Here is a 26,728-nt window from a genome sequence, read left to right as displayed (position 1 = left end):
CAGGAAGAACCACTGTGTTGATGCATGATGTCGATGTTGGAGACGCAAAGCCAATTAAATTGCCTCCTTACCGTGTGAACCCAGCGAAAGTTCCTCTCATCCAGAAGGAGCTTGGCTACCTGTTGGACCACAAGATGATTGAGCCCTGTCAGAGCGAGTGGAGTTCTCCTGTCACTCTAGTCCCTAAGCCGGGCGGGTCACAGCGGCTTTGCATCGACTACAGACGTGTTAATCAGATAACCAAAACAGACACTTACCCTCTCCCTCGCGTGGAAGATTGCATAGACAAGATCGGAAAGGCTAGGTACATAAGTAAGTTTGATTTGTTAAAGGGAGTTAAAGTTGTCTGGACCAATAACTGTGAATCCTCTTTCAACAAACTTAAAGCTATCCTATTAAGTCAGCCAGTGCTCGCTACTCCAAATTTTGCTAAGCCTTTTAAGATGGCTGTTGACGCAAGTGATACAGGAGCTGGGACTGTTTTGCTGCAAGAGGATGATCAGGGCATTGAACATCCTGTATCTTATTACAGTAAGAAGTTCACTCCACCTCAGAAGAACTACTCAACTATTGAGAAAGAGCTTTTGGCCTTGATTTTGGGTTTACAGCATTTTTCATTTTATTTGTGTTCTGGTTTTGACCCCATAGTCATTTATACCGATCATAACCCACTGAAATTCCTTAGTAAGTTTAAAGATAAAAATCAGAGATTGACAAGATGGAGTCTACTTCTTCAGGAGTATTCATTAGACATACAACATGTCAAGGGGAAAGAAAATGTTATTGCAGATTGCTTATCTAGACTTTTAGACAGATTGTTTTAGAGTAATAAGAAATTTCCTTTGTAAATTTCTTTTTCTTTGTGGGGAGGTGTTACATAGCCTATGATTTCATCATCCTTTGTGTAATTTTAACGCACAGTATGCTGCATGTTTGATCACGAGCGTGTTCAGCCTCAGTCCCCCCTTCTACCGTTATAGTAGAGTAAGTCGTCCTTTCTGTTGTTCAGAGCAGGATTGTCAGCTCTTTGTCCCCTATGGCTTCATTTGCGCGTCCTTCTTACAAGTTGTATCAAGCTCTGCTGGCCCCTATATAATGAGCTCAGTCTCTGCATTATTGCCACTTAGATCTACTCCTCATTTTGTTCACATCTCTGTCCTCCCCTGTACAGTTATTATTGTGAGTGCTCAGGAAGTCTCCAACCATCTAGCAGCTGTGTGTAATTTGAGTATAACTGTTGTTGCATTTTTTCTTGTACTGTGTAGCATAGGGTTAATTCTTAGGCCTAGTGAGGTTTTAGTAATTTATATAAAGGTTCTTATTGTCAGCCATTATTAATAATATTTTGTATCTGTAATAATATATCTTGCATTCACTGAGTATTATCCTGCTTTCTCATTTCATCAGGGCCGACTTAGATAAATTTACTCTTACTGATTTTGTGTTAATAGAGGCTATTTGCAGTTAACCATATATTTAACCTGTTTTTTGCCATTACATTATCCTTATGAGTCCTGAATGTTTTGTTGTTAGTTTGAGCATTAAACTTTAACTTGTAATTTTACCTAACTCTTTTGTTTTGAACCTGGAACTTTACGGGACAGTAGTGATGTTTAGTATTCTCACTTAAAGTGTACATTATCTTTCTCTGTTCCGTAACAATATATATATATATATATATATATATATATATATATATATATATATCGTCATCATCATCAGCCGTTGAGGTCCACTGCAGGACCGGCCTATCCCTACCAAAGCAGGGACGATATAGCCAATGTATCTTTACTCAGTGGCTTAGGCTGTCTGGTAGACTCCGTATGTAGGGTGAGAAATGCTTGTGAGTGTGATTGTAGTGTTGTAGTGGCTTTGGATGTGTGTGTAGTCTGTGAACCAGGTGTAATCGGCCCGCCTTAAGCCGATTGGATGCAAGCATACTTGTATGCAACACTGGTTCAACCACAGCACCCCTTGTGTCTGCCAAAGTAGCAAGTGGCTTGGTGAACGCTTCCCAAAGTTTTTACAACTCTGGCGGGAGGCGAACCCATTCTCACCAGTGTGCAAAACACACTGTACCACTGTACCACAGAGGCTCCATATATATATATATATATATATATATATATATATAATGTATATATATATACAGTATATATATATATATATATATATATATATATATATATATATATATATGAGCCTCTGTGGTAGAGTGTGCATTTCGTACATGGGTGGGCCAGGGTTCACGCCCCGCCAGGGTAATAAACTTTGGGAGTGTTCACCCGGCCACGTACTACATTGGCGGACACCAGGGGTGCTGTGGTTGAACCAGTGTCGCTTACTATAAAGTATGCTTGCATCCAGTCGGCTTGTGTGGGCCGATTACACTTGGTTCACAGACTACACACACATCCGAAGCCACTCCAACACTACAATTACACTAACAAGCACTTCTCATCCTACATACAATCTCTACGAGACAGCCTAAGCCACTTGGTAGAGATACATTGGCTGTATCGTCCCCACTTCGGTCCGGATAGGCCAGTCCTGCAGTGGACATTCAAATGGCTGATGATGATGATGATATATATATATATAGATATATATAAGATAGATACATAGATTTATATATGTCCTGAATGAGTTAGGTTAGATAAACACATGCTCAGTCTTCATCACTGTATTCCTATTACATCACCATTATGGTCAAGTATAAGTTACTTCCATACAAAAGTTTCTCCACTATATCACTGATATAACATTACAATTGACTTTTCACCTGCAGTACTTAAAAAAAAAAAAAAAAAATAAAAAAAAAAAGGGGGGAAGTGATGTAATATTTTGCACTCATAACTTTTCAAAAACATAACAATGCTTTAGGTCTCCTTTCTGATGACTGTTCCTTCAGTTACTATAATAATCACAAAAATGTACAGGTGTAACAGTCAAGATTTTCTCTTATTTTACAACAGAGTATGTAAACAAACACTGCAAATAAGAGATTTAAGTCTGAAATTATACTGTGCCAGTAAAATACGATGACTGTTCAGTAACTACTATGCCTAGGTTACTGTTTATCCTGATGTTATGGGCTCAATTACTGGTGCATAGTGTACTACATAAACAGTCATGGCCACATATCCAAACATGTCACTGCTGATGAGCATCTGAAATGCACTATGGGGAACTGACAGTGAAATCCCATGCAGAGAAACCACCACACTAGATTTACTCCATTCAGCTTTTTAACTTCCTAAAGATGAAAGTCTTGAAAGAAAAGTATTTACCAGCAGATGATGATGAAGACATTAAAAGAAGTATATTCTTGGTTCAGATTCTCTTTGACCAGATTTCACTCTGGAAGAATGATTATCTTCAATAAGCTATTAATTAACATTTGAGAGAATGGGTGGATGAACTCCAACCAATTACAGTATATTAATAACATATGAAATCTTGAAAAAACATCTGCATCATTACTCAATACTTTAAACAATGACATTATTATAAGGCTGGTTCACAGGAATACTGGGAGGGTCTTACTAAAACAGTGATAATATCACCACTGCTTCTATAACCTGCCTCTTAAGAAACACTTTCATGGCTTATGAGAAAATATTAGCTCTACCTAGTAAAATAACACTACCATCGTCAAATTTATATTAAAAACAACTAGAACACCATGAGCTCTGTGTGTGCGTCTGCATCTGTGTATGTTTTATATATATATACAGATGGGTTATTACCAACTGATTTCGCATATCATACTACTTTCAAAATACTACTGTTATTAAATTCTAACCATAAAAAGTAGGAAAAAACTGACCTGTACATTATTTCTACATATGAAAAGGAATGTTCTATATTTTTTAGGTTACATTCAGTATTCCTCCACATTATACCACAATTAGCAGCCTTTTGTAAGTGAAGAGCACAACCACCTCCCTGATTCTCTCATATCCACACACATATTTCAGCTGCAATGAAAACACTTGGCCCATGGATTGTTCCTGCTGTCGGTGTGAGGGCTGGTAAAGCTGACCTCGCTGACAAGGGTGTATTAGTAATCCTCCTTTGGGGCATCGAGGTCCCTGTAACCAACCCTGGGGAAGAAAAACAGCTAGGATGTACACATAAAAGGTGGTGGATGGGTAACAGGAACAAGCCTGAGAGAGAGAGAGAGAGAGAGAGAGAGGGACTCTCTCTCTCTCTCTCTCTCTCCTTGTGGAATGGAGAGAATAAGAAAAGTAGTTGGAGAATGGAAAGAGGATGACCTTAGGATAATGGCACGATCCAAAGAGGTGGAACAAAACACTGCCAAGTCAGGAAAACCAAAAGAAATGTAATAAAGTGGTAGGTAAATTAGAGCTGTGTTGTTACTTGGCAAGAAAACTTAGGCGCAGGAGAAAATAGGAAAGAAAAGTCAGGGTAAATTTTACATTACAGTATGTAACTTAAGCACAGGAGAAAAATGGAAAGGAAAGTCGGGGCAAATTTTATATTACAGTATGTAACTTACTGAGCAAGGAAGAAGGAAATGCTTTACTCCACGTATGTGAATGCTAAGAATACCTTGAAGCAATTCATGATTCCTTCTTCCCTTGCACACCTCATAGGCCAATTTATATATGTCTTAGGATTCAGTTAGCTATTTATGTTACAAAGAAAGTAATATTTCTGCATATATATATTTCACAAGTGATGAAAAGGTGAACTAGAGAAGTAATAATGTTTCGATAGCAGTTGCTGAACTAAGAAATATTATTTTCTCCAGACTCCAGCTATGCTCTGAGATGGTGCATACATTTTCCAGCTCACAGCGTGAGTCTCTCTCTTGGTAACACATGGAACAGCAAGGAAAAATAAAAATACTTCAATATATCTTCAACAGTGCTATTTAGAAATACTGTACCATATAGTATTGCTAAATGGGATTGCAACTCATAAAGGAAATGTGCTTTGGGAGCTTAAAAATGGAGGTCTATTTTGAGTTCACAGGTGTATGGTATTAAAAATATGAATTTGTACATCAGTATCAGACAAAATTAAATAATAAAAGAGTGACAATATTTTCAGACTAATAATGTAAAACATATGTACAGTACTCCAGCATCTTACGTGCTGGAAGCACCAAACTTCACCTGTTACCAAGAGACGTAACATGAATGGCTACTTTCTAAGACCTTAAAATTGGAGCGGTGCGTACAATGTCTAGTCTGAGGAAGACCGGCGGCAGGAGCTAAAAGATATCAGTATCATCAGGAGCATCCAAATCATGGTAGCCCACCACCTCCCGTGGATCACCCGACCTAGGGAAACAGAAACCATTACTAGCACCTGCACAGCAAACACACACACACCCAGTACCAAATATCAGTATTTACAGAATGTTAAGTCCTCGTTACATATAAAACTGTTTTTATGTTCTTTTATGCCGGTAATTCTTAACAAATTTTAAAAATACAAACACCTGATCCCATCACCCTGATGTATTTTTAAAATTATTCTTGCAGTCTCCAGACAACTTTATTTAGCTTTACACAGGATTTTTGAACTAAAAGAATACCTGGAGCCTTCCTTTCCCCATTCACTACAAGAGGTCTCCCCAGCCCTGAATAAAATCATCTGGAGGTAGCAAAATACAGTAATCTGGAGGTAGCAAAATACAGCAATGTAGCTGGAGAGAGGAACCTGTACTTTACACAGGAAAATCATCCATTATATTACGATTATACAGGGAATCGAACCTGGGACTCTCAGGTGAGAGTCAGGCAGCAATTCACTACACCATGAGCAGGTAAAAGTCACCTCACATTGTCACAATCTTGTCACCAATGTCCCTTTGCCCCCACTGTGGGCCTGAAGAGGCTGAGATAACCCCCTGGAACTCGAGCAAGTACCGGTAGATGCTTTTAATCCATCCCAAGAACTTATAGCAAGTCTGAAAGAAGAGAGGAACCTGTACTTTACACAGGAAAAATCATCCAAACACATGACTCTCAGGATATATTAAAAGCATCTACCTGCGAGTTCCAGGAGGTTATCTCAGCCTCTTCAAGCCCTCAGTGGGGGTGGGAGGACATTGGTTACAAGACTGTGACAATATGAGATTACTTTTACCTGGTCATGGTGTAGTGGACCGTTGCTTGGCTCTCACTTAAGAGTCCCGCGTTCGATTCCTGGCATAATGGTAACAGATTGGATAATGTTACTAGATTGACAGGGTTTATATTTCACCGACATCCATAAAGCTGACTTGACAATTCCAAATATATATGGCACCAAGCTTATGGAAAGTGTTGTGACAGTTTGGAACACCGGTGACATATCTCAAAAAAGATCATCGGGAAACGTCATTCTCAAGGTTTCACCAACATCCAACTTCTTCAACGAAATAATACAGAATTAATCCTTTATCAGACTGCAGTACATGGTAGCCCATTATCATCTTATGGTGGCCCAGATGAAATCCTAAAAGCATCAATCACCTAAGTATATACCTCCTGTATCTTGGTCTTCCTACCATCATCAGCATCACACATCATAACAATGCCTTCTTGTCACCTTAGGATTGTGTATGGTAACATCCAGAAAACAAAAAAGACAACAGTCAAGAGCAAGATGTATTAACAATATGGCCAGTGAAATGATCAACTTAACCACATATCATTCAAGTCCACATAATTGTAATTAGTTCACATGTCTAACCAACTGCACATATTTTTCAGGTACTTTTCTATAAAGATACCCTAAACATAAACTTTCTACACAGACTCAATCCGTCAATTACCATTTTTCGCGGCATATATGATGTCTAAAAATTACCTTAAAATATCCCCATGCATTCTGGAGGCCAGACTAGGCAGGTTAGCTTGGCTCCATTGAAAAGAAACTCTTACAAAGATGATCATCTCACTGCTTGGCAATCACAGGTATTTTCTACAGTATACAGGGTTGATTTATTGTAAAAAAAATATATATACACTAGCGTAAATATGTAGCAGATTTTAGAGACACACAGGTTCAAGAACACACAAATCATTCGTGGGTTTCTTTACAGCTCAACTGGCCAACACCATCAAGATGTTTAGTGGTTTAGCAATGTAGCAGTTAAGCATCTAGCATCCACCCTACTCTAGCATGCTGACATGATCACTGGTGAACTGTCTACTAGTATTCTGAAAGGCAATCATGACCACTTTGCTTGCCATCCATTCGCTAACCATGAAAGTAATCACACTACTGAGATGCTGGCTAAAGAAACTGCAAAAGTCATCGAAACAGATTTTCATCATGTATGGAAATTCAATCACCCCAGTTAGATTGGTTTCTCTTTGTGACATTTTGTGAGTATATGCGGCCCCTAACAACATAGTGTACCGAGCACCACTGCAAGCGAAACCAAGATAAGTATACCACTACGTAGCCCAAACCCTCTATGATCTGAAAAGCAACCACGAGGTACAGAAAGCAACTAGCATTAGGGTCCAGATTCCCCTTCTGTAACATGGTCTCACTGCCCGCTTCACCTCAGTGGGCCGACAATACTTCATGCTGGTCACAGAATGTACCAAGTGCCTCCCAGCAACTTGTTGTCTGGTGTTAACAGATACTAGCATTTCTTTATGCTCAAAGTCATGCATTTTTTTTTATAGCATTATTAATTACTGTACCATTATTCTAACATAATGGAATATTTCAACATAAAGCTACATGATTTTAATGTACAGAAAATGGGAAAGGCAGAGAGCTCAGCAAGACATTGGCAACTGTGATCTGGGAATTTGTCGCTATGTGATGCAGTTTTTTGTTTACCAGATGGCCTAGAACACTGCCTGGATTAACTGGCTATTTTCAGAGCTGTTTTAGTGTTTTTTCTCATTGTCTCGAGAACATGAGTGACTCTAGTATAGAGCAAAAAGCTGCTGGTCCTTCTCATAACAGAAAAAGAGCGAGGAGACCAGAGATGTGGGCACAAAACATTAGTAAGAAGCTCAGGAGCTCTTCAAGCTAAAAAAAAAAAAAAAAAAAGGCACTAAAAAATATTCACTAATTCCAAAGTTATCGCATTTTGAAAGTAACGTAACTTTAACTGCATTTTTCTCCGTTTTCAACATGTGGCATTTGGTACACTATGTTATTAGGGGCCTCATTATATATGCAGCAGATTATAGAAACACTTAAGTTCAAGAACACACAAAACATTCACAGTGTGTTTAAAGTTCAACTGGCCTATACCATCAAGGGGTTTAGCAGTATAGCAATTTAACAGTTTAGCATCTAGTATACACTCTACTCTAGAATGCTAACATGATCACTGGTGAACTGTCTGCTAACCTTCTGAAAGGCAATCATAACCACTTTGCTTGCCATCCATTCACTAACTAGCAAAGCAATCATATTGGAGTGATGCTGCCTAGTGAAACTGCCAAGTCATCAGAACTGATTTTTCTCGCATATGGAAATTCATTCATCCTTGCTGGGTTGGTAACATTTTGTTTCATGCCAGACAAGAGTATCATAGAAGGGAACAGTCTTAGTATACCAAAAATAAAAAACAGGAAAAACAGTTGTAATGTTAAACAGTATTGCCTGAAGTTACAGCTTCACTTTTTCAGCTGTGACTAAAATACTTTAGCAATGTCCAAGCAACTCAGGGCAGAGCCAATTACAATGCTTTGTTATGAAAACTGGATAAAATTTACTGAGTGGCATAACTGATAAAATATCTGAAATAGCAGTGCCTGACGGGTATTCATAATAGCGTCCAACATTTTTGTTGTATTCTTAGCAGATGAAGCGATCAGAATGATTGATACCGTTCACCCTCTGCATCAGCAATGGCGATCATTTAGGCCGTAACATCCAAATAGGTTAGGTGAGGTTATGATCTGCTGTTAAGCCAATAAGGTGGACTCACACTGGATGCTTTGAGCGCTATGCTAACTACGCTAGCCATGTGGCTGTGAAATTGCTTGTGATATTTTCATCAGGGTTGTCTAGAACAGGTGCGAAGCTATGTAAGTGATGCTTGCGATACTGCGGGCATAGCTCTGAAGATTGCTCCTCTGGTGATTCTCCTTGTCATAGCTTCCATCACGCATGTGCAGTAGTGGCCATGCCGACCCCAGCCCAGCCCTCCATGACAAAGTCACCCCACTCAGTCTGCCTGCCCCTTGGACGAGTACAGTACGGACAGACGGCTGCTGCAGGACACAATGGAGCAACTTATTGAAGAAGTACAGAAATTTGGAACACTTCTTTATCAATGCATGTAAGGCCACAAGAAGGCTGTCTCGCAGGCATCAAAACAGAGTAAAGAGGGATATTCTGGACATCATTGCCCGGTGAGACGAACAGGAAGATTTCGTGAGCTCTGGAAACACAGTATCACCAGTACCTCATACACCCTCACACTACCCTGTGTTTTACACACCCTCCCCGGCACTATCCCCATATGAAGATGTACGACAACGTTAACTTTGTTTTAAATAAAATTGGTTTGCAAATACATTTATCTTTTACTTTACCTTAAGGTAACAGCCAGCCTTTCCTTCGCACTTATGAAGTTCCTGTAAATTGTATCTTGTCTTTTGCTGTCTTGTTCAATCATTGATAAAACCTCACTGAATTGGGTGAGGGACAGTCTAAAATACTGTTTAAATATCTCTTCATCATCTAAAAGCTCTTGAATTAGTTGATGGAATATCCTAAACTTTTGTCTTTTCACATTAGTCTTGTGTACCCATTTCCTTTTCCTTTTTATAGAAAGGACTAAAGCAAGCAATAATTGCTCCTCCTCCTCCTCACAGAACCACTTCGTACTCTCCTCCATAGCTGCAGTGAACCAACTGTCAAAAACAAATGACCATGACCAGTATCTCTTCTAATGTTTGTGATGTAGCTAGCCGGCATGTCTTCCAGTTTAAACAGTCAAATATCAAGCACTGCTAGCATGTGTCCACAGCATAGCTCACATAGCATCCAGTGTGAATCCGCCTTTAGACAATTCAACCATCTGCCAGTTTGGAAGTAATGGCCGAACCCTGAGGGTGTGGATGTAGTTAAGGAGGTAAGAGTGGGAGGAGTCTGGCTAGGGGACAGCGATAGACCGCTTATTATAATCCCTTCAGCCCAGCAACGTATTTTATAGGGTACAGTGTTTTATTCCTGCTCACCAGATGGTTTTATTCAGTTCAGGAAACAATACTGTGGAGGTTAATGTGGGCTCTATCAAATGCCCCAAGTCTGAAAAGTTTTGCATGTGCTCAGTTAAAACGATTGCATCAGAAATGAATAACTGCAGTAGGCCAGTTAGCCCATGCTTGGCAGCATGCTTCTTTGACTAAACTGTTAAAATAAATCTACCTATTGCCAGATGCCTTAATCCCGTAAGGGGTGGCCACAAACAAATAGCCTCCTTGTTGCCATGTCCCCTGCCATTTCATTGCCCTTCTCCCCAGCTCACACACCCCTGTCTCATATACCTCTCCACTCCATCCCTCCATCTCATCCTAGGCCTCCCCCTCCCTCTCCCCCCTCCACCTCACTCACATACACTCTCCTTGTCAGTCTCTCCCTCTCCACATAGTCAAACCACCTCAGTATTTCTCCTAACGCTTCCTATCCCATCCACATCCACACCACAATGCTCCTTCACTTCCTCATTTGTCAGTCTCTCTCTCCATGTGACTCCACATGCTCTCTTCAAATAACTCTTTTTCACTGCTCCACTCTTGAATTGTGTCCCTCCAACAGGGTCCAGGCTTCACTTCGATACATGAGAGATGGTACCACAATACTGTCACGTAGTGGCTTTTTCACCTCCAAGCTCACTTCCCTGTTTCTTATCACTGCTTTCATGGAACCAGCAACCTTTCTTCCCTGTTGCACCCTTTCTCGCACTTCACCCTCTAAACTTCCATCCTTACTCATCACACAACCCAAGTACTTAAACACACTCACATTTTCCACTTCCTCCTCATCCAGCCTCACTGTACATTCGCTGATATCACTTCTCTCGAAGACCATAGCTTTACTCTTCCCTACATTCACCTTTAGATTCCGTTTCTTACACACTCTCCCAAACTCATCCACCAAACCTTGCAGCTCCCCTTTGTCTTCACTTAACAACACAGTATCATCTGCAAACAACAGTATAGGTAGTTTCCAAACACTGCCCTCTCTCAGTAGGGCCACTCCAACATCCACTGCCCTACTTTGTATCTCTTTTATAACCCCATCCATCGTTCGTTTCGTTTTTAAAGGCTCCAACATGCTAGCATGCGTCAGCCTTGGTCACCTAATGGCGGCTCTCCATGCTGCATGATCTATTGCAGTTTCCCTGTTCAGTCTCTTAACCCTAAGGTCATACTTAATGACCTCATCCCATGTCTTTCTCGGTCTACCCCTCGTAACCCCACCCCCAGTATTAACACTTCTCACCTTCCTCACCCAATTATCATCCCCCATCCTCTCCAGATGCCCAAACCATCTCAATCTACCTCTCCTCATCACAACACCAATACACTCCAGTCCCTTCCTACCTCTCAACTCTTCCATCGTAAACCCAGCCCCCCCAGACCTTGCACGCAGGGATGCACTACACATCCACCTAATCATTGTCAATTCTGTATGTCTGAGCCTGTGAATATCCTACTCCTTTACTGCCCAGGTCTCACTACCCTACAGTATTACACTCCTAACACATGCTGCATACAAAGGCCTCTTAGCACATAGGGAAAGTCCTCTCAATCTCAGGAAAGGCAAGAGTGCTCTGAACTTCTTCCAACCACTTCTCACCCTAGCCACAGAGCTAGCTCCAGCCCCACCTCCAGCACACAGCATGTCTCCCAAATAACAAAACTCTTCCACACACTCAATAGATTCACCAGCAAGTTCAATCCTTTCACGCCTGACAATCTCCACCTACTCTCCCCGACACGCCGTACACATAAAATCAGCATTATCTCGCAGTCTAACTCTGATACCACTACATCTCTTGTGCACCCATTTATCACAAACACCGCACACGATGGAATTACTTCCCACGCCCTGGTGGCAAACTGCACACGCCCACTCTCCCTCGTCTTTGACAGTACTGCCACCAACCCTAGATATCATACAGATTAAACAACCATGGACACACGACACATCCTTGTTTCAATCCAACCTTCAAAAAGAAAAATTTACTCAGTTCACTATCCACATGCACTACAGCCTTGGCACCCTCATACATACTCTTTACGGCCTTCAACAACTTCACATCTACTTCATATATTCTTAATACTTTCCATAATCCTTGTTTATCCACCCTGTCATATGCTTTCTCCAAATCCATGAAGGCCGCATACAACTTGTTTCCCTTCTCTAGAAACTTTTCCAGTAAAGATCTAAGAATGAATATCTGATCTACACAACCTCTTCCCTTCCTAAAACCTCCCTGTTATTCTCGAACTAATTCCCCTGTTATTTCCTTAACTCTGTAAGAAAGTATCCTACCATATACTTTTCCTATTACACTAAGAAGACAAATGCCCCTATGATTAGCACACACTTCTTTTTCCCCTGTTCTTTTGTACAGGGGAATAATTATACCTCATTTCCAATCCTCTGGGACTCTACATTCCTCCCAGGCCAATCTGCACATCTTGCACATCCATTCTACAACTAACTCTCCCCCATGTTTCAGCATTTCACCACACACTTCATCAATTCCTGGGGCTTTCCCTATTTTAACTTCACTGCTTCCACAACTTCCATCCTACTGATTTCTTCCTCTCTTCTCACATCTCTCCTTCTCCCAGCCATTCCCTAGCCATTTCTCTCCAATATCCAATGTAATATGGCCAGAGGAATGTCCGGGAAGTGGAATCGTCCAGATACTGGGACCCAGCCTAACTCAGAAAACCACCTACATAACTCCCTACTGGACATGCACAGCACCTATTTAAGACCCTATTCACACAAATAACGGACAGAAAGCATGAAATAAATGAAAAGGAACCAGAGAATGAGGAATTAGGAGTGAGTGGAAAATATTTAGCAGTGTACAGGGTACTTACAACAAGTCCGTGGCCGTTACGAAGATTAACTCGCCTCCTCTAAGGCTCTGGCAGTGGTGAAAATACTCTTGAAGCACATACAGAAATCCAGTGTTGTGCTGCACTCAATCCTTTGCACTGTGAATTATAATTGTTTAACACTGCACATTCTGTTCTTATTTGCGCCACACCAGTTGCAACCGCCAGTTTGCACTCGGCACTTAGTCCTTTGCACTCTGAATTCTGATTTCTTAACACTGCACAACACTGTAATTTCCCATGTGGTCTAGTGGCGAGGTATTGCAGTTTATTCACAAAAATTTGCACATGCAGCAGCCATTACGATGAGCATCTTGTCAGAACAGTAGTTAGGCGGTAACTGGAGAGGGGAGGAAGCAAAGCAATGCAAGGGGCCATGCATAAACACAGCTGTTCGGCGCCACACACTAAGTTCAAATTACGGGTGAAAAAATGTCGGATTTTTTTTTGGTTTTAAGTTTTGGGGCCATTTCTGGGTTCCTAAGGCCCGGGCATCTGGATATTAAAGAGATTACTACTTGCATTACTTTCATTCTCTATGTTCAACAATTCCTTAAGGTGTTCTCTCCATCTGCCCACTTTTTCCCCCTTTTCCCTTAGTAATCTACTATTTTTATCTTTCACTCCCCAGCTGACTTCTTTGGCACCCTGTCTAACTTTCTTTACCTTTTTTCAGAACATTTTCTTACATTCCCTCCACTTTTCACTCAAGTTCCTTCCAAATTCCTCATCCACTCTCTTCTTACTCTCTCTTACTAATCTTTTCACCTCTCTCTTCCTCTCTACATATAACTCTTCTGTTTCTCAACTATTTCCACATCCGTCTCTCATCCACTCACTATATGCTCTTTTCTTTTGTGTCACAGCCTCTCTCACCTCTTCAGTCCACCATGCTGTTGCTTGTACCCCCTTTTGTCTTCTCTTCAACCCACACACCACCTCACATGCCGCAAATTTCTTCTGTGAATATCTTGCACACACCTCCCACGTCCCCCATCTGCTCCAATCTATATTTACCCTATCGCTCCTCCACTTCCCTCTTAAATTCTGTCTTTTTTCCATCCTCTTGTCTTCATGTCTCCTGCCATAGTAGTGCATGTACTACTTCCTTCTGTCCTTCCCTTCTTCTATTTCTCCATTTTATTTGGACTTTTTGGGTCTGGTTAGTACTTGGATGGGTGACCGCCTGGGAACACCAGATGCTGTTGGCATCCCTACGTGTCAACTGGGGTTGGTGGAGGATTAGTGCCCCTCCCTGTAAAACAATTAACTTTAAGCCCTTGGCCACCCCGTGTGGGATACATGGCGTCTGGCAATGAATGAATGAATGATGATTTTGACTTTAATTCTAACCACCATAAGTGGTGGTTCAAAAGTCCACTCCCCCAACTTCTATATAATCTTGCATCCATTACACACCTTCTCATTCTTTCATCCACACACACACAATCAATCATTGCCTCCCGTTCATTCAGTTCACCACTCACCCTTCTCATCACTCGCCACGTATACCTGTGGATCATTTTCTGCCTGAAGAGGGTATTAGCTATCAACAACCCCCTCCCTGCACAAATGTCCAATAAAGCACTGCCATTCTCATCTATCTCTGCAGGCTCACGCCACTCACCAACTACTCCATCCAGCTTCCCATTCCCTACTTTTCCATTCATATCTCCAATCAAAAACACTCTCTCATTCCTTTCAAATTTTTCCATGCATGCTTCCACATTCATCCAAAACTCTTCTCTCACTCTGCTTGCATAATCTTGCGTTGGCGCATACACGCACACATTTGTAGTTCAACTTTCAATCATACCTACACAATCCTTGAGCCAACTGATCCATACTCTCTTATATTCTCCTGTCATCTGTTACTCACAACAATACACTTTCCTTCTTTTGCCCTCTCATTCTCACATACTCCCGCACATATACCTCATCCATACTCCCATTCTCTCACACTCTCACCTGTCTATTTAGTTTCAGTTAACCCACTTTTGCACCCTCAAGCACCTGGACAATCTCTCTTTCCTTCACCTCATCATTTGCACCCCTTACATTCCATGTAAGATAAGGAAATGGAAAGCTTTCCCTCGCTCACTTAACCTTTCAGCTGAAACCATCAGAAAATGTTTGAGGGAGGGATGTAGATTTTGATGTGACATTTTAATGAAAAAGATTGTGTGTGGTGGAGTCCGCAGGGTTTTAACATAAGTGTGCAGTGATCACAAATTGTGCAGTGAACAATCTAATTTCTGCAATGATCATGCTGATATTGTGTAGTGATGACACAGATTGTGCAATAAAAAATCCTTGTTTGGATAATTGGAAAACATTTGGCAATACTGCCTACTCAGAATTTCTACAGTTGTCTTGCAAATAATTTATAAAGAGATAGCACCAAATTTAATTTAATTTTTTAAGCTTTTTATTTTATTTGCTTGTACATTTTTTATTTAGTTGTACAAATTTCTACGTTCAATAGCCTCCATTTATTTCATAATGAAGCTTATGGAGAGGTTTAAGATTTTTTTTTTTTCACATATCCTTAGTTTATACTTTACTCATCTACATTACCTGTAATCTTAATACTAAATTTATTTGGTACACAAATTCAAATTTATAATATCCTGAAATATTAACTATCTATCTATCTAATACCAGACGCCATAATCCCGTATAGGGTCCCATTCTGAGCAATTTGGTTCATTTTCGGACAAAACTTGGCCAGGAAAGTGATGGTAGATCTAAATTGTTACAACTTGATGGTGCAGAACAGAAAGAAAACCACTCAGACCAAGATAGAGCAGTTCTTTATGAAGAAGACAGAAAACTGTTATCTTCATCACCAGTAGCACAGGAGTCGGAGGAAGAGGAAGAGGAAGGACAGCAGAGCGAGAAGGGACAACAAATTTAGGGTGGGGAACGAAGGGAGGTGGGGTAGAGGGGTAAGACAGCAGCAGACGACGAGTGATGCATAGATGAAGTGAGGCTGTGTTGTTATTGTTTGTGACCTACTTACTGTAATGAAAATGTTGCTCTTACTGTAGTGTTTTTTTTTTTGACCTACTAATGCATTAATAATGTTGAGGAACTTTCACAATGCCGTGAATGAAGCAGAATTGAAAGAGAATCCACGTAAAAAACAAAAACAGTATGTATTTGGGGAGAAGTTGTAACACTTCGGCCCAACTAGGGCTAAAATGTTATTTCTCCCCAGATATACTGTTTTTGTTTTTTACCTGGATTTTCCTTCAAAATAATATTGTTGCTTTTAAGTTTAGCATAACTCCCCAAATAGGTAGACTTTCCCAGAGTCCAGGAACGTAACCCCCAGTATTACCATTGTTTCCTATGGGAAAACTATGTTTAAAAAACCCGTTTTTAACTAACGCGACCTCTCCAGGAACCTAACCGTCACGTTATTTGAGAGGTTACTGTATTATCATGCAGACTGCAGGTGCTATTCCTTACTCTCCAGGAAATAACCTATGCTCTATAGATAAGTTTATAAATTAAGTCCTATCTAATTATATAATTAAATGTCTGTGAAAATGTGCACTTAGGTGTGAACAGGATCTGCTATTGCTATTGCTTCTTCTTCTGGCCGAATCTTGATCTATCGTAGAGGTGTGAAATATTAAGTCCCAGCTAAGTATATAATCCCCTGCCAGATTAAAGTCGTATGAAGTGGAAGAGGATTACTAACCTGCAGCTCCGTCAGCATCAACTGCCATAATGTTAAAGCTATTGTATTTTATGCTTAATTGAATATAACCAGCCCCCTTAGAAATGCCACATTCAGAAGAATACAAGGGGAAAAAAATCACCGACCCGAGACGTTTTAAATCCCCCCTGCCCTCCCAGTTTCTAAGACCAATTTTGCGTGGTCAGGGACGTGGCAACTGTGGCTGCAATGGTACCTGCTACCTGGGGAACTCTCCAATCCCGCGAAATTTACTTTCTTAACTTTGAGTGTCGGACTACGTTCATTTACCGGCAGGCAGTCACAGGTGTCACATCGGTCCAGAACCATGGCAGGTGTAAAGAAGCGACACTGCTATACTATCGCATTTAAATTAGAAGTGATGCGATATGCAAAAGACACTGAGATTCGAGCAACAGAAAGAAAATACAGTATGGACCCCCACCTACTGAAAAAATGGTTCGAATGTGGAGGAAGCAAGAAGAACTTCAGAGAGCAAACAGACAAAAACACAACCTCCATAAAGTACCTTCCAAATGGCCAGACCTGGAGGAAAGCTTGAGGAGGTGGATACTGGGCCTACGAAATATGGGTACTGCAGTGTCAACAAAAATAATGCTCATAAAAGCAAAACGACAGGCAACAGAAATGGGACTGCATGAATTTAAAGGAACTCCATTGTGGTGTTAGCGTTTCATGAAACGAAATGGGCTAAGCCTGAGAACAAGAACAAAACTGGCTCAGAAAATTCCAGCTGAATATGAGGAGAAAATATTACATTTCCATAAATTTAAAATAAACATAAGAAAAAAGAAAAACTATGAACTTTGTCAGACTGGGAATATGAATGAAGTTCCTCTGACTTTGAATGTTTCATCCAATAAAAGTGTAAGTGTGAAAGGTGTGAAATCAGTGACTGTTAAAACTACTGGACATGGAAAAACTCATTACACGGCAGTTTTATCGTGCTGCGCTGATGGAACTAAACTACCGCCACTGTTAATTTTCAAGCGGAAAACTCTGCCGAAAGAAAAACTGCCCAATGGAATCCATATTATTACACAATAGAAGGGATGGATGGACGAAGAAGGAGCTAAGGTGTGGTTCGCAAAAGTGTGGTCCAAAAGTCCTGGTGGCCTCCTGCGAAAAAATGTCCTGCTAGTGTGGGACCAGTTCAGTGTACACAGGACAGAAAACACCAAACGACTAGCAAAGATGTTAAACACAGAGCTTGCAGTAATTCCTGGCGGCCTTACTGTAGTTACAACCTCTAGATGTCAGCATCAACAAGCCATTTAAAAATAACATGTGGGAGGCATGGAATAAATGGATGGCAGACGGGAACCATGAAGTGACACCAACTGGAAGGCTGAAACGTCCATCAATATCTCAAGTGTGTGAATGTCATGGCAGGACATTAAAACTGATGTTATTGTCAAATCTTTCAAAAAATGTGATATATGCAATTCAATGGATGGTACTGAGGATAATTTACTGTATGAGAGTGACAGTGAAACAGACAGTGATGATGACAATGGTGATGACACTTCCAGTGATGCTTCGGGACCTGGGGATGTATCCAGTAGTGATGAATTCTCAGGATTTGAAGACGAGTGAAATTATTTTCACCATGTCAGTAATATGCAGTGATTATCAGTTTTAGTTGATCAACGATGACAGATGCAACCACAGTTATTTTAGGATGAATAGTGCTGTAGACTTTAGACTTTCACTGACCTTGATATCTTTTGGATGAATAATTTGCTTGAGATGTTTAATTCCCTTAGGCGATGATATTTATTTGCTGTACTGATACTGTACTGATAATGTACAACCAAATATATTTTGATTTTTTTGGCATGTAATATAATCACTGGGTACTCCCAAAACTGACTGATATAAATGTTTCAGAGGTGAGCGAATGTTGCATGTGGTGTGTACACGTGTACATAGCAACTGGGAGGCAGCAGTGTTACTATGGTGTAACAATAGATGTTTTCACCATGCTCGATATGTTTTGAGATGAATATCTGTTTTTAGTAAATTCTGATCAGTGATGTATGCATTTTCAATTATTTAGTGGGTAATTAAGGCGCTCCAATCGGATTGAGCCAGTGCAGGTTTATATCCAAGGGGTGGTTGGGGTTTACTGCTCACGCAATGCCACTCAGGGGTAAGTGAGGCTGGTCACTCTCATCTTAAATGTCAGGACCAACTTACCTAGCCCCGGACTCCTATGTTCCTCATGGGGCAACATAGGATTGGCTGATGAATGGATGATGCTGCAAGGCAAACATAGCTGACTGTGGGAGAGTGATACTGAGAGAAGAGGGTAGAGACAGCTGTGGATCCTGTTCCCAAACAGCCTTGCTGTATCGAACTTCAGTTGTAAAACGTTTTTTTGTCTAGTATTTACAAGTGCTACATTTTTATATTATTTGTGGAGGTATTTTAAGGTTTGTGGCAGTGCATAATTAGCGATGGTAGCAGTCTGATATGATGCTTGAGTCAAGACAATGTGAGAAAAATTCCGTAATGCCAAAGGTGTGGAGTACGACGGGTACTTCTAGGATAAATGAACTGATGTGAACGTTCATTGTACTTTCTTTTTGTATTCTGTCTGTGTTGTCTGTAATTTTAATCAACATACAAGCAATTGATCATGAGATAAATAAAGTGTATATTGTATCTACTTTTAATGGCCTTTATATTTTCGTCAATGAATGAAATAACAGATTTCATTGAGTTCATTGGTGGTTTTCAATTCATAAGAATTATTTTTTATCTCTATTTACTGATACATACTAATTATATTTTGAAGATGAACATTCTCAGATTATTGTACGAAGGAAATCAGACAGCTTACACACATACAGCAAACAGTGTTGAGATGGCCTTGTGGATCGGTCAAATTTTGTTAAGAGGGAGTTTTGTTTTCTTTTCCTGTACCATTCTTTGTACTAAAAAAAAAAAAAAAAAAAAAAAAAAAAAAAAAAAAAAAAGGAAACCAAAGGCTGATGAGCAGTACTGAATAGACTCTGAAAGATGAATGTGTATCTGAGTGATAATAACTCATGTCAAGAAACCTTACTACAGTCTTGGTTAGGACAAACTTTTTTTCACAGAACTGCCCTGCCAGAATTAGGGTGTGTCTTTCACAATGCAGCATCTTATATGTCGCGAAATACAGCTCTTCTTGTTAACCCCTCCGTGGCTGCCGGCAACGAATGACATTTTACTGTACCATGACCGCCGGCATTGATGCAGCGCAACTTGTAGAAAACTGAAAAAGCTTGGGAAGTGAATGAATGTCTGGAACCCGACCTATACTACACTCCCACAAACCACATGTCAACTCAGCGCCTGCTGCTGTGATGAGTGAATGTTCAATTTTCGCTCATGGCTATGCCTAAACACACACAGCTATACCCATTATCTTGACCTAGACAGAAAATATCATGTTTCTCCTCCCTTGCAAAACACACACAACCACTCTGTTTATGATTAAAAATAAATACAGGCATGACCAAAAAAGACATGAAAATAAGAGAAAAATAAATTTTTGTTTGGTATCTTTACCTATTTGCTCAGGTTTGTTGTATCATTCTGGATCATATAACATATTCTTTGCCTTGCACAAGCATAACAGAAATGTTTTTCCTGCTCAAGTGATGTTTTCTTGGGTGGAATGGTCTCCCTTCCCTTCCGACTCATCAGCTCATGCATGGTGCGAATCGCAGGTCGTCTTGCATTTCAACCCTCACTATCCAGCCTGTACGCTCAAGGGATGACATTTATCTCATTTAGGTCTGAAAATAAAAATTCTCGCCTCCCTTTTCCAACAAACTCCACCACCAAGACTACAAAACTAAGTCGATACTACCATAAACACAATAAACACCAAAAAATGGAAAATAAATTTATAATTGATATTTTTTATTCAAACCTCACCTATTATGTACTGAAAAACTTCAAAATACAATTATCTAGTCATTTCACACACCACTTCAGCACCACTGACAATGTTTTCCGGTTAAAAGAAAAAAAAAAAACTTATGACTGATATCAGTTGCCTTAATTTTTGCAACTTCTGTGTTCGATTGCATGGCTCACGATGGGTCTAGGAAGCTGAAAATTGCACTGCAAGGTGCATCTAACATTCCTCATCAATATGGCAAGGGAAAAAAAAATATATGATTTTTGAAAATTCATAAATCAGCCCTGGAGCCAGCCAGTGGGTCCCAACAAATTACAGATGCTCAGCCACAGAGGAGTTAAAACTAGGAAGGAGTACTAAACCTACGTCATGTACTGTACTTCTCCATACTTAATTTATCTAACCAACTTCATCCCCTGTTAATTCCTTAACCTTATCATACCTCACTTAACTGTTCATTAACCATATCCATCCAACTTCTTGAACTATCATGCCTCCTCATTCGTTCGTTCGTTCGAAGATTTCCTGCACCTATTGTGCAGGCCGGGCCATACATTAGCCCGGTCAATGGGGTATGGGCTGATTAAAAAATAGTAAGTGGGGAGGACAGGACCTGGGGATTGCCCAGCACACATGTCCTGTCTCCTGACTGGCTTTGTGGTGTGTGTGCATGCCTCCTGAAACCTTTAAGCTTAATCAAACATACCCCTTTCATCACCCTCTCTACAGTCACTCTCTCCAATGACTATCATCTAAGTAAACTTATCATCCCTACTGAGACTTCCTTACCCCACATCTTTCGTGACTTATTACAGGTACTTCCTATGCACTTCATGCACATTCCTTAATAATCTCTTTTTCACTGTTCTTACTCTTGATTTCTGCTCTCATCCAAAATTTCACATCCATACATTAATGTGGGCTTTAACACATCTTCCTGTCATCCTCCTCTAGGCTCAATCAACCTCATTTTAATATCAAGGCTTTCATGTGAGGACAGTGTGTGTGAGTGAGGTGGTGGGGGGGAGAGGGAGGGAGGGGGAGGTTGAGGATGAGATGGAGGGATGGAGTGGAGGGGTATATGAGAGCGAGGGGTGTGAGCTGGGGGGAGGGCAGTGAAACGGCGGGGAGACACGGCAACATGGAGGTGATTTGTTTGTGGCCACCCCTTACATGATTAAAGCATCTGGCAATGGATAGATAGATATGTTTTACAGCACCAGTCACCTTCCTTCCCTGTGTCACTGTATTTACTACTTTTTGCAAATTTATCCTTCTTTTCTGCTATTACACAGGGGTCCTTAAACCCCATCACCAATTCAAGTCTCTCTCCACAAAAATAGCACATCACACTAACAGTTCCCTTCCCTTACCAGGCAATTTTATTCAATAATACAGTAAAAGTCCTCTAATCCAGCCACCAATAATCTGAAAATCCCAGTACTCTGAATTCGTCAATGCGAAATTTTTCTAATTTTTCTGGTCTTTTTTTTTAACTTTTGTGGAATTTTTCCAATTTTTCTGGGCTTTATCTAAGGCTTTACCTGTCTTGGACTTGCCCTTGGACTTAGGTGTACCTACCTGCAACTATTCATCTACATTTTTAAGCATTTTTGATGAGAAAAACAATAACCCATATAATTTTCAGTGTTTATTTAATGATAATTGCACATATTTCTAATGTTTTCAGAAAACCCTCCCAATAGTCCGAAAAATCCACCAATCGACCAAACCCTCGGTCCCCTGGGATTCGGAATACAGGACTTTTACTGTACCAAGGAGACCACAGTCAAAGTGTGATCCCTTCTAGTGCTGCCCTCGATACAACTACACCCACTGCACTTCAACTTGGCCCATATTCTCATTCTTTTTGGCTCAAACCTCATAAGTCTATGGCAAAATGAGACAATACTATGGCTCTTCATACATTCTGTAGTACCTCTTCATATTCTAGAGGTAATCTAATGTTACAAGCATTCAAGATAAACAGATGACAGTTTTAAGCCAAGTTAGAGTAAAAAGAGTATAGTCAGCTCCACTACTCAGTTTTACAAACATCCCTCAACTCCTTCCCTATCCCCTGCAAAGTGGAGGGTAGACTGCAGAAGAGCAACTACAGCCTGCAGCTGTCTACTACTATGACTACTAATGCCAGTGCTACTACTACTACTGCTATTGCTACTACTACTACTACTACTACTACAACTGCTACTACTAACTACTACCACTACTCCCTCAAGCTGAAAAAAAATCATATGGTGGTAACAATTCCCTAATACTCCTTTCAGAATGTGGAAATGGCCAGTCCGTATCCTTTAACTCCTTCACTATACATATTTACAAATACAGTCCTCTTTCCTACAACGTGGTATCCTGTAACACGAATTTGTACTTACATGGTCAACTACAATGTGACCAAAAAATGTATACCGTGGTCACAAACAGATATACAGCGGCAAGTCATCGGGCGTCAGAGCTCAGGCGGCCCACTGAGAGTCAAATGTCGCATGTGATGATGTCAGACAAGCGGTGCACTGTGATTTGTCGCATGACATCACATCCATATGCATCCCTACTGGCTGCTGGGGGCGTCCTCCACTATTTTTTGGTGGTCCCCCACCTTGTGGCCGCACCTGGGGTAGCTACTCCCGTGGTACAGAGCATTGTTACCTAAGCATTATGCCTCGTAGCCGACTGGAACCCACCAACAAACGACGGCACTTCACTTACAGGCAGAAAATGGAGATAATACAAGAGTTCGGGGGTGGAAGGGGACAAGCTGACTTGGCAGAGAACAAGGTAATGAATACACCATCAGGACAATTTTGAAAGACCGAGAGAAGATGAAGGCATACGTCATAAGCAACCCCACAGCAGCTGGACAAGCTGCAATGAAGCTCAGGAATGCTGCTCTGAAAACCACGGAGTGACTTCTACTTCATTTCGTCAAGAGGCAGAGACAAAGAAACATCCCTACTGATGGCACCACGCTAAGTGACAAGGCCAAGCATTTCTACACTGAGGTAAGTAGACAGCTGGGCTAGAAGAACCCGACACCTTTCAAGGCCTTGAAAGGTTGGTTAAATTCTTTTATTAAGAGGAATGGGTTTAAGAGTGTTAGTTTAACTGGTGAGGGGGCCATGCTAATGTTTCCGCTGCTACTAACTTCCCAGCATTTCTTAAGAGATGTCATCAGAGATAGCGGGTACACCCAGGACCAGATTTTTAATCCTGACATGACGGAGCTTTCTTGGAAAAAAAAATGCCCACAAGGACCTACATCCAGTGGTGTGAGTGGCAGGCTAAGGGTTACAGAGTGTCTAGAGAAAGACTTATTCTACTCCTAACCTGCAATGCCTCTGGGACCTGCAAAATGAAACCACTTATCTCACGAGCCAAGAAAACACATGCCTATAGGAATTGTGACATGGACAAGCTCAACGTGCACTGGATGTACAACATGAAGGGGGTGGATGTCGGGCACAGTCTGTCTCGAATGGTTTGACAAGTGCTTCACCAAAGAAGCAAAAGATTTCTGCAAGAGGCACAACTAGGCATTTAAGATCCTGCTCCTCTTAGACAATACACCAGGTCACTCACCACTCCTTGGCAATTGCCATCCCAACATCAAGGTTGTGTTCATGCCTCTGAAAACAAACTCACTCCTCCGGCCACTAGACCAAGAAGTAATTGCTGTGCTCAAGGCAACCTACGCCTTGAAGACCACTACTCTCCAAGCTGCCAATGTCACTGACAAAGATTTGGATGAGCTGGCAACTTCACCAGATTTACCACAGCCCGAGTCACCCACCACTGGCACAAGCCGTGACTCCCCACCGCCACCCACTGCTATCGCAGCCACCGCCGCCACACAGCACTCCAGGGAAGCAGTCTATCATCAACTTTTGGAATGGGCTGACACAGGCCATGGTGCATCACACCTGGCACAATATTTTGCGTGGTTTGCCAGGCCACAGGCTTGACTTAGAGACCGAGCCACAGAGTGTTGACACGGCAGTTGCAACAAGGAGAGTTGCTGGCATGGAACAACACGACACTGGTGATATACAGGAGCTTCTTGCCCCAGACCCCACCCTGGACACTGAGGAACTGTTGGACCAGCTGCAGGAAGAAAGTGAAGAACAGGGAGAGCCAAAGGAAAGGGCAATGAGAAGGATAGCTACGAGCACTTTGAGAGAAATTGTGGAATTGTACGAGAGGCTCACCTTCGTTATCACCAACCAGAACACAGATAAGGACTGAGCCAAGCAAACTGCTGCATTAGTAGCCAATAATGTGAGGAAGTACACAGAGATGATTAGGGAGAGAGCGAATGCTCGGCAACAGATGATCACAGACTTTTTTCAAGTTCATCAAGAAGCTTCAAAACGACCATCCTCTAGCAATGATTCAAGCCTGGAAGACAGTGCTGAACCTGACAAAGAGGTTATGTCCACCGTTTCCTCCATGGACTTTGAAGGATTTGACTCTGACTACAAAGGGGACCAGCCAACCACATCTCAACAGTGACTACAGACAATGGGGCCTGGGGGCACCAGGGACACCAAGTGTGACCAGCAGAGCCAGTCAGGTTAGAGACCTAAACTTTTTTTCTTGCTAATGTCTAGGAACCTTTCCTATGTATTTTTTATAACTTCCTGTGTATGAGTACAAAAGTGAATGTCAGTACAGTCTTTTTTTTTTTGGAGAGTTTGGGTGGGATTTGGGGTGCAAAGAGCGACTATGGAAAATGTCCAATCTAGACTGGCCTTTTATAAGGGAACATAAGGAATGTATAACACGAAAAAGTACACTGTGGCTGGTTGTCAGTCTACATTAGGCGCGTTATACGACGAAGGACTGTGTGTGTACATGTACCTATATATATATATATATATATAGGAGCCTCTGTGGTACAGTGGTAGAGTGTGAGTTTCGCACGCTGGTGAGCAGGGGTTCGCCTCCCACCAGAGTTATAAAAACTTTGGGAAAGTTCACCAAGCCACTTGCTACTTTGGCGGACACAAGGGGTGCTGTGGTTGAACCAGTGTTGCATACTAGTATGCTTGCACCCAGTCGGCTTAAGGCGGGCTGATTACACTTGGTTCACAGACTACACACACATCCAAAGCCACTACAACACTACAATCACACTCACAAGCACTTCCCACCCTACATACAGTCTCTACCAGACAGCCTAAGCCACTAGGTAGAGATACATTGGCTGTATCGTCCCTGCTTCGGTAGGGATAGGCCGGTCCTGCATCTATATATATATATATATATATATATATATATATATACTCCCTACTTGTCAAGTGGGTTGGTGGAGGGTTAGTGCCCCTCCCTGTAAAACAAATAACTCAGAGTCAAATGGCCACCCCATCTGGGATTATGGCATCTGGCAATAGATAGATAGATATATATATATATATATATATATATATATATATATATATATTATATACAATATATATATATATATATATATATATATATATATATATATATATAGTATACATACATATATGTATATATATACATATATATACACGTACAGTAAACCCCGTACTTCCCGGACGCCCACTTTCCGGACACCCCACTTACCGGACATTGTTGGCCTGGACCTTAGGAACCCAAAAATGGTCAAAAAAAATAAAAAAATCCCAATATTTTCCCACCCGTAATTTGAAATTGCCACGCGGTGCTGAAAAACTGGTTTACACCATGGCCCCTTCACCCCTTCCTTCCTCCCCCCTCCCCCCTTCCCTCTCAGGGTTGCCATTTGGTATTTTTCATTACCAAATGTGGGCCAATTTGGTAATGAAAAATTCGTCTGGTAATGAATCAGAATAATGCATTACCAAACGGATTTTTCACATGTATGAGGATACACAGGATGGAGATGGTGGATTGTTTGCTCATTCTGATTAATCTTCTAACCTACATAGCATGAAAATAATCAACATGCTGTTAATTATAAGGAGAGTGATTACATGT

The 26,728-nt window shown here is 41.1% G+C and overlaps 1 protein-coding gene across 2 annotated transcripts in view; it reads right to left on the bottom strand.

Annotated features, from left to right (window-relative positions):
- Positions 1-2,729: 2,729 nt before the first annotated feature.
- The window catches only part of Ars2 (arsenic resistance protein 2), an 842,642-nt gene continuing 818,643 nt past the window's right edge, over positions 2,730-26,728 (bottom strand). For both annotated transcript variants that reach the window (XM_080275726.1, XM_080275727.1), the window contains 2 exons: positions 5,210-5,312; positions 2,730-4,106 (listed from right to left, as the gene is read on the bottom strand). In XM_080275726.1, coding sequence (XP_080131852.1) covers positions 5,243-5,312 — 70 coding nt within the window. In that variant the 3' untranslated portion in view covers positions 2,730-4,106; positions 5,210-5,242. The remainder of the gene's footprint in view (positions 4,107-5,209; positions 5,313-26,728) is intronic.

This window comes from Coenobita brevimanus, chromosome 62 (genome assembly GCF_032717465.1).
Source record: "Coenobita brevimanus isolate Jiangsu-jjx chromosome 62, ASM3271746v2, whole genome shotgun sequence".
NCBI classification, from domain to species: Eukaryota; Metazoa; Arthropoda; class Malacostraca; order Decapoda; family Coenobitidae; genus Coenobita; species Coenobita brevimanus.
Note: the sequence above shows the minus strand (reverse complement) of the source record. Positions and strands in the feature narration are given on the sequence as shown.